General features: G+C 42.0%; 1 protein-coding gene across 3 annotated transcripts in view; it reads right to left on the reverse strand.

Annotated features, from left to right (window-relative positions):
- LOC141103200 (extracellular serine/threonine protein kinase FAM20C-like) overlaps positions 1-13,319 on the reverse strand; it is a 351,969-nt gene that overhangs the window by 154,337 nt on the left and 184,313 nt on the right. For 2 of the 3 annotated variants that reach the window (XM_073592535.1, XM_073592533.1), the window contains one exon: positions 2,083-2,175. The exons of the other annotated variant lie outside the window; for it this stretch is intronic. In XM_073592535.1, the coding sequence (XP_073448636.1) occupies positions 2,083-2,175 (93 nt within the window). The remainder of the gene's footprint in view (positions 1-2,082; positions 2,176-13,319) is intronic. 3 annotated transcript variants of the gene reach the window in all.

A 13,319-nucleotide genomic window follows, 5' to 3' on the forward strand; every position in this document is an offset into this window, starting at 1 on the left:
GTGCCTCGTGACCTGCTATCTTGTTCATGATCCTTCACCAGCCAGCTTGTTACTGATCCCTTTTAACCTTTTCCTTTCCTGGCTTGCTCCCTGCTCCTTCTGCCTGATCTTATGTGTATGACCTTGGCTCCCACTGACCACTACTTTAGTTTTACTCTGCCATCTGTATATACTTTGCTCGGTTTAGTGTATTTATTGTGATCACACTCACCCATTAGACGTCATTGGTTGAGGTTTTGGTAATCTTGGTGTATGTGTGTTATATTGTTGTTTTATTGGCATTATCCTTTAAGAAACCACATCTGTTTCAGAGGATACCAGCACTCGGTATCCCTGACAGGTGGTTTTCACCGGCTGCAGGAGGAAAGCATATCAGTACCAGTAAATTCAGCCCCCGCCATGCCTACTGTTCAAGTTCCGGGGTCAGCATAGAAGGACCATGGTCTGCCCATCACCTACCTGAGATCCACAGGTAGGTTGCGATTGACGGGTTTCTAACCCTCACAGATGTGTGTCTATGGAACTCTCATGTGCGGAACAGTAGTTAAGGAGTATTTTGCAGGTACACAGAATATGTTGTATGTGTGCAGCGTGTACTGCAAGTAGGTTTAAACTATATTTAACTATTTTCCTTTAAGTCAAGAAAATAAACTGTAAAAAAAAACACAAGCAGATAGACATTGCTCTTCTGCAATAAAACAAACTTACATGCCTGTTCACAACCCTTAGGGTCGGTTCAGACCAGGAATTGCACAGGAATGCACTGTGCATTCCTGTGCAATTCACATGGAGTGTGGTGCAGTGTGATTTAAGCCCATTCATTTTAAATGGGTTGAATCGCACTGGACCACGCCAAAAGTAGTGCATGCACTACTTTAAGAAATGCAGTGGAACTGCATGGTACTTCTGTACCATGCAATCCAGTGCAGGCAAATGCACTGCATTTGCAACCTGTACCTGCATTTGGGGTGTCGGCAACTTACCATTGACACGCACTGCAGCTCACAACTGCAGGGCATTTTGAAAGCGGGTCAGGAAACACGCATGGGATATGGGACAGCATTATGCAACAAGCAGTGATGTGCAATATAACCTAGTCACAAGTGGTTGGCAAGATAAATTATGAAAAATAGGCAAATTTTAACTTTTTCTCATTTCTGATGTCCACAAAATACACCAATAATTGTATATAGTATTGTTGTTCAAAAAGCAACGATGTGCAATAGCTAGTCAGACTTTGTCAACACTACAGTGAAGTAGTACTTAAAGCGGTTGTAAAGGTGTTTTTTTTTTTTTTTTAAAATAACAAACATGTTATACTTACCTTCACTGTGCAGCTCGTTCTGCACAGAGTGGCCCCGAACCTGGTCTTCTGGGGTCCCTCGGCGGCTGTTTCAGCTCCTCCCCGCAAGCATTCACCACCTTAATGCGAGCTCCCTCGCACGGTGGTGAGTGCTTGCGGGCGCGCTCCCGTGATACAGCCGGCGGCTATAGCCGCTCGCTGTATCACTCGGCCCCGCCCCCCGGCGCGTCGCGTCATCGGATGTGATTGACAGCAGCGCGAGCCAATGGCTGCGCTGCTTTCAATCCATCCACTGCAGCCAATCAGCGGCCAGGGTGAGCGGAGGAACAGATGTCGGGAACGCGAAGCTGACTTTCGAGGCGTCAGGTAAGTAAAACGGGGGGCCTGGGGGCGGCGGTTCTGTCAGAAGTTTTTTCACCTTAATGCATAGAATGCATTAAGGTGAAAAAATTTTTACCTTTACAACCCCTTTAAGAATGACTGGTATAGGTTTTTGCAGAATACACTTTGTTATTTTTGCCAGTACCCCTTGCTGATGACTATAACTCAGCCCTACCAGGACCACCATTGTCATGTCCAATTTTCCTCATGTATAAAATTAATTTTCAGGAATCTTATTATCTGATCTAGTCTGCAGCTACATGACAAATAAAAGACCATTTTGGGGTGTTGCACGCAAGGTACATTTCAGCAAAGAGGAACATTTCATACCCCCTCCATGTATTAGATGTGTTTCTACATACATTCATAATGCATCAGTAAAGCTGGCGTATATGTACCTGTCCAGGTGGAAAGCTGCAATCTCAGCATTGTGCCTCTCAAAATCTGAGAAATAGAAGAAATCAGGAGGTGTCTCCTGATCACGTTCCTGTCTGCGTGGATTTAAAAAAGGGAGAGAAGTGATATGCATGGATGATAAAATAATAGTCAACACAAAGCAAAACTGAAAAGAGTTATTTTCACTCATCATGTTTATAGGAAATCTTATAATTCCAGGACCAAACATTTTTATCTATCGAGAATCAACCTTTATCTTTAAAACAGTTGTGTACTAATCGACAGTCCACATTTTCAACATTCAATACCATGTTCTTTTAGCTTTATGCTTTAGAAAGAGAAGCAACTAACACCTTAAATAATATATATATATATATATATATATATATATATATATATATATATATATATATATATATATATATATATATATATATACATACCTACATACATACATACATACACACACACACACAGTATCTCACAAAAGTGAGTATACACCCCTCACATTTTTGTAAATATTTTATTATATCTTAAACCACAATACCGGGCCTCTTCTGGCACTTCTCTCCTACATGTAAAATTCATCATTTTTTTGCTAGAAAATTACTCAGAACCCCCAAACATTATATATGTTTTTTAGAAGACACCCTGGGGAATAAAATGGCGGTCATCGCAACTTTTTATCTCGCACAGTATTTGCGCAATAGTTTTTCAAAGCCTTTTTTTTTTGGAAGAAAAAAATGGTTTCATGAATTAAAAAATAACAAAATAGTAAAGTTAGCCCAATTTTTTTGTATAATGTGAAAGATGATGTTACTCAGAGTAAATAGATACCTAACATGTCACGCTTTAAAATTGCGCACACTCATGGAATGGCGCCAAACTTCGGTACTTAAAAATCTCCATAGGCAACGCTTTGAAAATTTTTACAGGTTACCAGTTTAGAGTTACAGAGAAGGTCTAGTGCTAGAATTGTTGCACATGCTCTAACGCATGTGGCGATACCTCACATGTGTGGTTTGAACGGCTTTTACATATGTGGGCAGGACTTGCGTGTGCGTTTGCTTCTGAGCTGGGGACAGGGGCGTTTAAAATTTTTTTTAACTATTATTTTTATTTTACTTATTTTTTTTATTTTTACACTTTTTTTACATTTTTATTTTTTTGATCACTTTTTATTCCTAATACAAGGAATGTAAACATCACTTGTAATAGGAATCTATGTGACAGGTCCTCTTTATGGAGAGATGCGGGGTCTCCACATCTCTCCTCCAGGCTGGAAAGCATGAGATCGTGAAAAAAAATTCACCGATCTCATGCTGACAATCGCGATCGCGGCTTTGTTTACATCTGGGAACCCGGGCGTGACATTATAACGTCGCGCCCGAGCCTCCGACAGTCATAGAGATGACTGGTGACCATCTAGTCACCGGAAATCTCTATCGTAGTCATCCGGCGCTGGCCGATTCTTTCTCCGGGCCCCCCGATGGCACGGGAGAGCCCAGAGAAGCACCGGATGGCGGCGGGAGGGGGGACGTCCCCTTCCGCCGCCTATAAGAACGATCAAGCGGCAGAACTGCCGCTATGATTGTTCTTATGGTGCACAGAATCGCTGGTTGGAAAGAATGATATCTGAATGATGCCTCTAGCTGCAGGCATTATTCAGATATCCCCGCACAAAGTCAAGGAAGTCATTTGATTATGTGCATTATTGAAGTGGTTTGTGACAACACTGAAGAAATTACAGTTTGATACAATGTAAAGTAGTGAGAGTACAGCTTGTATAACTGTAAATTTTCCGTCCCCTCAAAATAACTCAACACACAGCCATTAATATAATAAATAAATTACAGCGCTTGCAACAAATGAAAATAAGCAAATAACCCTTAAAAACCTTGTCACAAAATTATACTATTAACCACTTGCTTACTGGGCACTTAAACCCCCCTCCTATCCAGACCAATTTTCAGCTTCCAGCGCTGATGCACTTTGAATGACAATTGCGCGGTCATACAACACTGTACCCATATGAAATTTTTATCATTTTTTCACCACAATTAGAGCTTTCTTTTGGTGGTATTTGATCACCTCTGCAGTTTTTACTTTTTGTTAAAAAAATGTAAAAAACTGAATTTAAAAAAAAAAAAAAATGTTTTTTCTTTTTATATTTTGTTATAAAAAATTTAAAACAGGTAATTTTTCTTCTTCATTGATGTACGCTGATGAGGCGGCTGTGGTGGGCACTGATAGGAGGCAGTGATGGGCACTGATCAGTTACACTGATAGGCAGCACTGCTAGGTGGCGCTGATTGGCACTACTGGTGGGCATTGATAGGTGGCACTTGTGAGCACTGTTAGGTGGCACTGTGGGCACTGTTAGGTGGCACTATTAGATGGCACTGATGAGGCAGATGTGCCTCTTCCACTTCGGGACCGATGTCCCTGACATCTGAGCCGGTGATCAGCTTTTTTTTCTACTCACGCTGTCAGCGTGAGTAGAAAAAATAAACGATTACCGATCCTTTGTTTACATCATGTGATCAGCTGTCATTGGCTGACAGCTGATCACATGGTAAGGGGCCGGGACTGGCCCCTTCCTTAGGTCGGTGATCACCCGAGTCTCAGTGACTCGGTGATCACAGCGCGCTCGGGGCACGTCCTGCAGGGCGCGCAGAGCGTGTGCACAGGGGAGGCCATCCTATGACGGCCTCCCAGGAATTCAGGTCCGCGCTGTGGCTGTCATTCGGCCATAGCGCGGATGCCAAGTGGTTAAAGTGCTCTGGTGCTCCAAAAACACTGTATATAATTACAGGCATCATCAAGGAGTAAGGAGGTACTTGATGACGCCTTGTGGGAGGGCAAAACACCTTGATGTAATTTCCGGTACTGAGTCCAGACAACATCACTTCCGGTTTTGGTGGAACGCAGGCTGGATGCGGCGTTCATGGATTATATTACATGCCTATTGCAATTTGGAGTTTTGTATGTAGGAACTTTTTGTTTGCGCAATAAACACCTATCATACAGAACTTCACTATTAGTTCCCTTTCCTTTTTTCCTGGTAAATATTTAAACTTTAATCACTCCGGAAGAGATCTCTTGTGGACCTGTTCAAATCATCACCCTCAGCCAGATTTCAACCTTACTTGACCCTTAGACTGAATAGCTAGGGGTTCATTTTATCTGGGGAGTGGGGAAACTGAAGGGGAGTGTGTCACATCACAGAGTGGAAGTTTGAAGCACTTTTCAATGGATTGTAGCACAAGAGCACCTATATTGGGATGTTATTGCAATATAATTTAATCTCATATTTTTTGTCCATTTATCAATTTTGCACTGTTTAAAGCATATTTTTGTAATCATATACAGTGTTTTGGAGCACCAGAGCACTTTAATAGTACAATTTTGGATTATACATTCAACACAATTTGTGATAAGGTTTTTGAGGATTATTTGCTTATTTTCATTGGTTGCGAGCACTGTAATTTATTTATTATATGATTCAAGTGATTAGGACTTTGTGTACAGCAAGTTCTATTCATGTTAACAATTATTGTTTTTCACTATTAGCGCTAGTATAGATTGTTTTCATACAGCCATTAATGTCTAAACCGCTGGCAACAAAAGTGAGTACACCCCTAAGTGAAAATGTCCAAATTGGGCCCAAAGTGTCAATATTTTGTGTGGCCACCATTATTTTCCAGGACTTCCTTAACCCTCTGGGGCATGGAGTTCACCAGAGCTTCACAGGTTGTCACTGGAGTCCTCTTTCACTCCTTAATGATGACATCACCGAGCTGGTGGATGTTACGGACCTTGCACTCCTCCACCTTTCCATTTGACAATGCCCCACAGATGCTCAATAGGGTTTAGGTCTGGAGACATGCTTTGCCAGTTCATCACCTTTACCCTCAGCTTCTTTAGCAAGGCAGTGGTTGTCTTGGAGGTTTGTTCGGGGTCATTATGTTGGAATACTGCCCTGCGGCCTAGTCTCCGAAGGGAGGAGATCATGCTCTGCTTCATTATGTCACAGTACATGTTGGCATTCATGGTTCCCTCAATGAACTGTAGCTCCCCAGTGCCGGCAGCACTCATGCAGCCCCAGACCATGGCACTCCCACCACCATGCTTGACTGTAGGCAAGACACACTTGTCTTTGTACTCCTCACCTGGTTGCCACTACACATGCTTGACACCATCTGAACCTAATAAGTTTATCTTGGTCTCATCAGACCACAGGATATGGTTCCAGTAATCCATGTCCTTAGTCTGCTTGTCTTCAGCAAACTGTTTGCGGGCTTTCTTGTGCATCATCTTTAGAAGTGGCATCTTTCTGGGAAAACAGCCATGCAGACCAATTTGACGCTGTGTGCGACGTATGGTCTGAGCACTGACAGGCTGACCCCCCACCCCTTCAACCTCTGCAGCAATGCTGGCAGCACTCATACGTCTATTTCCCAAAGACAACCTCTGGATATGACCCTGAGCACATGCACTCAACTTCTTTGGTGGACCATGGCGAGGCCTGTTCTGAGTGGAACCTGTCCTGTTAAACCGCTGTATGGTCTTGGCCACCGTGCTGCAGCTCAGTTTCAGGGTCTTGGCAATCTTCTTATAGCCTAGGCCATTTTTATGTAGAGCAACAATTTTTTTTCAGATCCTTAGAGAGTTCTTTGCCATTAGGTGCCATGTTGAACTTCCAGTGACCAGTATGAGAGAGTAAAAGTGAAAACACGACATTTAACACACCTGCTCCCCATTCACACCTGAGACCTTGTAACACTAAGGAGTCATATGACACCGGGGAGAGAAAATGGATAATTGGGCCCAATTTGGACATTTTCACTTAGAGGTGTACTTACGTTTGTTCCCAGAGGTTTAGATATTAATGGCTGTGTGTTGAGTTATTTTGAGGGGACAGCAAATTGACACTGTGATACAAGCTGTAGTCTCACTACTTTACATTATAGAAAAATGTAATTTCTTTAGTGTTGTCACATGAAAAGATATAATAAAATATTTACAAAATGTGAGGGGTGTTGTGAGATACTGTATATATATATATATATATATATATATATATATATATAAATATACACACACACACATACATACATGCATAGACATACAATTCAATATTCAGTTGGCCCACCCTTTGCAGCTATAACAGCTTCAACTCTTCTGGGAAGGCTGTCCACAAGGTTTAGGAGAGTGTCTATGGGAATGTTTGACCATTCTTCCAGAAGCACATTTGTGAGGTCAGATGCTGATGTGGACGAGAAGGCCTGGCTCTCAGTCTCTGCTCGAATTCATCCTAAAGGTGTTCTATCAGGTTGAGGTCAGGACTCTGTGCAGGCCAGTCAAGTTCCTTCACCCCAAACACACTCATCCACGTCTTCATGGACCTTGCTTTGTACACTGGTCCAAATCATTTGGTGGAGGGGAAATTATGGTGTGGGGTTGTTTTCAGGGGTTGGGCTTGGTCCCTTAGTTCCAGTGAAGAGAACTCTTAAGGCATCAGAATACCAAGACATTTTGGGCAATTTCATGCTCCCAACTTTGTGGGAACAGTTTGGTGATGGCTCCTTCCTGTTCCAGCATGACTGCAACGGAGATCAAACAGGTTTTATGCCGGGTAAAGGCAGAATTGATTGAGGTGATTGACCGGGTGGCTGGAGGGGGGGGGCCTCCCTGGATGCCGAAAAAAATCCTTTAACTCTGTGGAATGGGATTATTTGTGGACAGTAATGCACAAATTAGGGTTTGGACCAGTCTTTATATCATGGCTACAGCTGCTAAACTCCAACCCGACGGCCAGAGTCCGTACAAGTGGCATTCTGTCTGCATCTTCCATGGTTAACAGAGGACAGAATTAAAATTAGACTTAACATTAATAAATCACCGGGACCAGATGGTGTGCATCCGAGGGTACTTAGGGAACTCAGGCAAGTGATTGCCTGACCATTGTTCCTAATTTTTACTGACAGTCTACTGACTGGAATGGTACCAGGTGATTGGAGAAAAGCCAATGTAGCACCAATATTTAAAAAGGGCCCAAAATACATCCCTGGGAATTACAGACCAGTTAGCCTAACATCAATAGTATGCAAGCTCTTGGAGGGGATGATAAGGGACTATATACAAGATTTTAGTAACAAGAACGGTATCATTAGCAGTAATCAGCATGGATTCATGAAGAATCATTCTTGCCAAACCAATCTATTAACCATCTATGAGGAGATGAGTTGCCATCTAGATAAAGGAAGGCCCATAGACGTGGTGTATCTGGATTTTGCAAAAGCATTTGACACAGTTCCCCATAAACGTTTACTGTACAAAATAAGGTCAGTTGGCATGGACCATAGGGTGAGTACATGGATTGAAAACTGGCTACAAGGGCGAGTTCAGAGGGTGATGATAAATGGGGAGTACTCGGAATGGTCAGAGGTGGGTAGTGGGGTCCCCCAGGATTCTGTGCTGGGACCAATCCTATTTATTCTGTTCATAAATGACAAAAAATTCAAAGTGTGGCGCTATTTGCTCTGTGCTTAAATCACAAAAATCCTAAACGGTAAGTGACAAAAAAACATTACAGTGTGAACAAGGAAGATGCCACGTGTGACAGTGACTGGTGAACAAAATTGTGATACATATGTGTGTTCAATTTCAAATAAACATCAAAGACAATATCAAATAAATGTCCATATCCCAATGGATGAAAATATGAAAAAAAAATATTATATTAAAAAGTCTATAATAGCAGTGCATAGGCAATGATGAACAGGTGTTTCCTTGTACGTGCAGAGAGGTTATTTAGACCCGGCAGCCTGGTAGATAAATGGACCATGGAAAACCAGAGGTGCACAGAAGGTTGAAAACAGTGCCAGGACCATCACCAGAAATTATGGAGGCTTACCAGAAGTAATGGCCTGAAATAGCATATGCCATACAGGTCAAAAAAGCTTGATGACCAACAGGTCTAGATGTGTTATCTGGTCAGATGTCATCATCACCCAAAACGAAGGGGGGGAGAAATGGTCAGCACGGCTTCCTCATTAGTAGATGTACCACCATAAACCAAGCGAAAGATTCGTGTAGCATGTGAGAGATGAAAACACTCACATAGTGTAATAACGTTTAAACTTGGATTTATTTAAAAAATTAGCAATAAAAACAAACTCACATTTTTTGAAGATAAGAATAGCATGTAAATCATATAGCGGCAGTCGTGAGGGGTCCACCCGACATGTTTCAACTACAAAAGTCGTCTTCTGGGGTGTGGAACCCTCTCACCCCACCGCTCTATTTATAGACAGATAGATAATGACCCCCACTGGAAGTGTCCGAAACCGGAAGTGATTCAGATGACCTTATTTCCGGTTAGAGGGGCATATATTACAAGCTTAGTATTTTAAAGCCATTTGTTTTATAAAAACTAGACACTCAGGTCATGTGTTCTAATGTGAGACCTAAATAATAAAGTGATGAGGCAGATATAAGTTGGCAATGGTCCGGATGGTTTAATCCGTGACCAAGCCTCACTATCAGTGTCTCCATCCAATGAGTGAGAGCACAACGACACTGTTGCGCTCCACACTCTGTAACAAGCCTCGTTTGAGCGCGATGACGTCATGCGTGTGGCTGGGTAACGGCGGCGGTGCGCTCCAAGGCGTCACCCAAGCCTCGCTATCGTATAACGCGATGACATCACACGTATAGCTGAGTAATGACGGCGGTGCGCTCAGAGGCGTCAACCAAGCCTCGTTATCAGTTAGTAATCCATCGCAACACAGGAAGTGGGGCCCGGCCTTCTAAAAAGGGGCGGAAAAGACATCAAGGTGTCATCAAGGGTGGAAAATGTAGTATTAAGATGTGTGAGAACTTAAATGTATTATAAGTACCTATAAAGGTCCAAAAAAATCAAGATAATATGATACATGAGAATTTGAATATACTATAAGTACCTACAAAAATCTAAAAATTGGAACAAATTATAAAAATGCTGATTAGTATATAAGTGTGTGCTAAAAAAACGGGAACATTACTCCATAGTCTACAGTGTATAGGTTCGGACACCAGGCCTGCCAGACACTGCCAATAGGGGGCATGGGACCAATCTAATGTACAACTATAGTGTCTAAATCAAATATACAGTATATACAGAAGGTAAAAAACATACAGTCCCATAACAATGTATAAATATAAAAAATATGATAAAAAGACCATCGCTATCGGGCTAGCATGAATAGTAAATAGTGAAAAAAAGGAAGAGATCAAAATTAAATTTACGCCTGGTTAATAAAAGAATTGATGTCCCAATCGACATCATGGCCAAGTGGGAGGAGGACGTCGTCTATGCCATGGATAACCCACATCTTCTGCTGTGGGCCCGGTACATAGACGACGTCCTCCTCCTGTGGACTGGTGGCCATGATGACTTGATTGATTTCATGGCCACCTTGAATGCTAATGATAGGGGTATCGCCCTGACATTTGAGGCTAGCACCACTTCAGTTCATTTTTTGGATTTGGTCATTGATAGAAAGGAAGGTGAATTTAGTTTTAGTACTTACTTTAAGTCCACCGACAGAAACGGTTACATACCAACCGATAGTTGTCACCACAGCTCTTGGATCAAATCAGTCCCTAGGAGCCAATTTTTACGGCTACGTAGAAATTGTACTGATCAAGACACTTATATGGTTCAGGCTGGGATGCTTAAAGACAGGTTTGTTGAAAAAGGTTATAACCCGTCCGACCTGGATAGAGAGATTGAGAATGCCTGCAGTGTAGACCGCCAGATATTATTGCAGGACAGACCCAAACAGTCCAATGATGAATTCAAATGGTCATTTCTAATGTCCTTCTCTATGCAACATAAACATATCAAGAAGATCTTTGAACATCATTGGGATGTTTTAAAAACAGACAAAATATTGGGACCACTGCTACCTGACAGCCCTAAGGTGGTCTTTAGAGGCGTTCCATCTCTCAGGAACAAGTTGGCACCCAACGTTATTGATCCACCAAAGAAACCATCCTTTTTAAACAATTGGACTGGCTTTTTTCCTTGCAAAAAATGTTTGGTTTGCCAGTATAATACCTGCGGCAGAAGGGCGAGTCACGAGTTTGCTTCTACCGTGACTGGCCGCACATATGCAATCAAGCAATTTTGCACGTGTGCCACTACCGGGATTGTATACCTGTTGACGTGCCCTTGTGGCAAACAATATGTGGGCCGTACTATTAGATCCTTTACGGTACGTGTTTCAGAGCATATTAACCTTATTAAGGCAGGTAGTACTAAACATACCGTCCCTAGGCACTATAGGGAATGTCATGATAGAAACCCTGCTGGCACACAGTTTCTCATCATAGATAAATATATGGCCCCATGGCGGGGGGGGTCGACTCTCAGGGGTGTCTCCCGTCTGGAGACATACTGGATATACGAATTGGGGTCCCATTTTCCGCAAGGTATTAATGTCGATTGGGACATCAATTCTTTTATTACCCAGGCGTAAATTTAATTTTGATCTCTTCCTTTTTTTCACTATTTACTATTCATGCTAGCCCGATAGCGATGGTCTTTTTATCATATTTTTTATATTTATACATTGTTATGGGACTGTATGTTTTTTACCTTCTGTATATACTGTACATTTGATTTAGACACTATAGTTGTACATTAGATTGCTCCCATGCCCCCTATTGGCAGTGTCTGGCAGGCCTGGTGTCCGAACCTATACACTGTAGACTATGGAGTAATATTCCCGTTTTTTTAGCACACACTTATATACTAATCAACATTTTTATAATTTGTTCCAATTTTTAGATTTTTGTAGGTACTTATAGTATATTCAAATTCTCATGTATCATATTATCTTGATTTTTTTTGGACCTTTATAGGTACTTATAATACATTTGAGTTCTCACACATCTTAATACTACATTTTCCACCCTTGATGACACCTTGATGTCTTTTCCGCCCCTTTTTAGAAGGCCGGGCCCCACTTCCTGTGTTGCGATGGATTACTAACTGATAACGAGGCTTGGTTGACGCCTCTGAGCGCACCGCCGTCGTTACTCAGCTATATGTGTGACGTCATCGCGTTATACGATAGCGAGGCTTGGGTGACGCCTTGGAGCGCACCTCCGCCGTTACCCAGCCACACGCGTGACGTCGTCGCGCTCAAACGAGGCTTGTTACAGAGTGTGGAGCGCAACGGTGTCGTTGCGCTCTCACTTATTGGATGGAGACACTGATAGTGAGGCTTGGTCATGGATTAAACCATCCGGACCATTGCCAACTTATATCTGCCTCATCCCTTTATTATTTAGGTCTCACATTAGAACACATGACCTGAGTGTCTAGTTTTTATAAAACAAATGGCTTTAAAATACTAAGCTTGTAATATATGCCCCTCTAACCGGAAATAAGGTAATCTGAATCACTTCCGGTTTCGGACACTTCCCGTGGGGGTCATTATCTATCTGTCTATAAATAGAGTGGTGGGGTGAGAGGGTTCCACACCCCAGAAGACGACTTTTGTAGTTGAAACATGTCGGGTGGACCCCTCACGACTGCCGCTATATGATTTACATGCTATTCTTATCTTCAAAAAATGTGAGTTTGTTTTTATTGCTAATTTTTTAAATAAATCCAAGTTTAAACGTTATTACACTATGTGAGTGTTTTCATCTCTCACATGCTACACGAATCTTTCGCTTGGTTTATGGTGGTACATCTACTAATGAGGAAGCCGTGCTGACCATTTCTCCCCCCCTTCGTTTTGGGTGATGATGACATCTGACCAGATAACACATCTAGACCTGTTGGTCATCAAGCTTTTTTGACCTGTATGGCATATGCTATTTCAGGCCATTACTTCTGGTAAGCCTCCATAATTTCTGGTGATGGTCCTGGCACTGTTTTCAACCTTCTGTGCACCTCTGGTTTTCCATGGTCCATTTATCTAATAGGCTGCCGGGTCTAAATAACCTCTCTGCATGTACATGGAAACACCTGTTCATCATTGCCTATGCACTGCTATTATAGACTTTTTAATATATTTTTTTTTCATATTTTCATCCATTGGGATATGGACATTTATTTGATATTGTCTTTGATGTTTATTTGAAATTGAACACACATATGTATCACAATTTTGTTCACCAGTCACTGTCACACGTGGCATCTTCCTCGTTCACACTGTAATGTTTTTTTGTCACTTAC

Source organism: Aquarana catesbeiana, linkage group LG07, assembly GCF_042186555.1.
Source record: "Aquarana catesbeiana isolate 2022-GZ linkage group LG07, ASM4218655v1, whole genome shotgun sequence".
Classification (NCBI taxonomy): domain Eukaryota; kingdom Metazoa; phylum Chordata; class Amphibia; order Anura; family Ranidae; genus Aquarana; species Aquarana catesbeiana.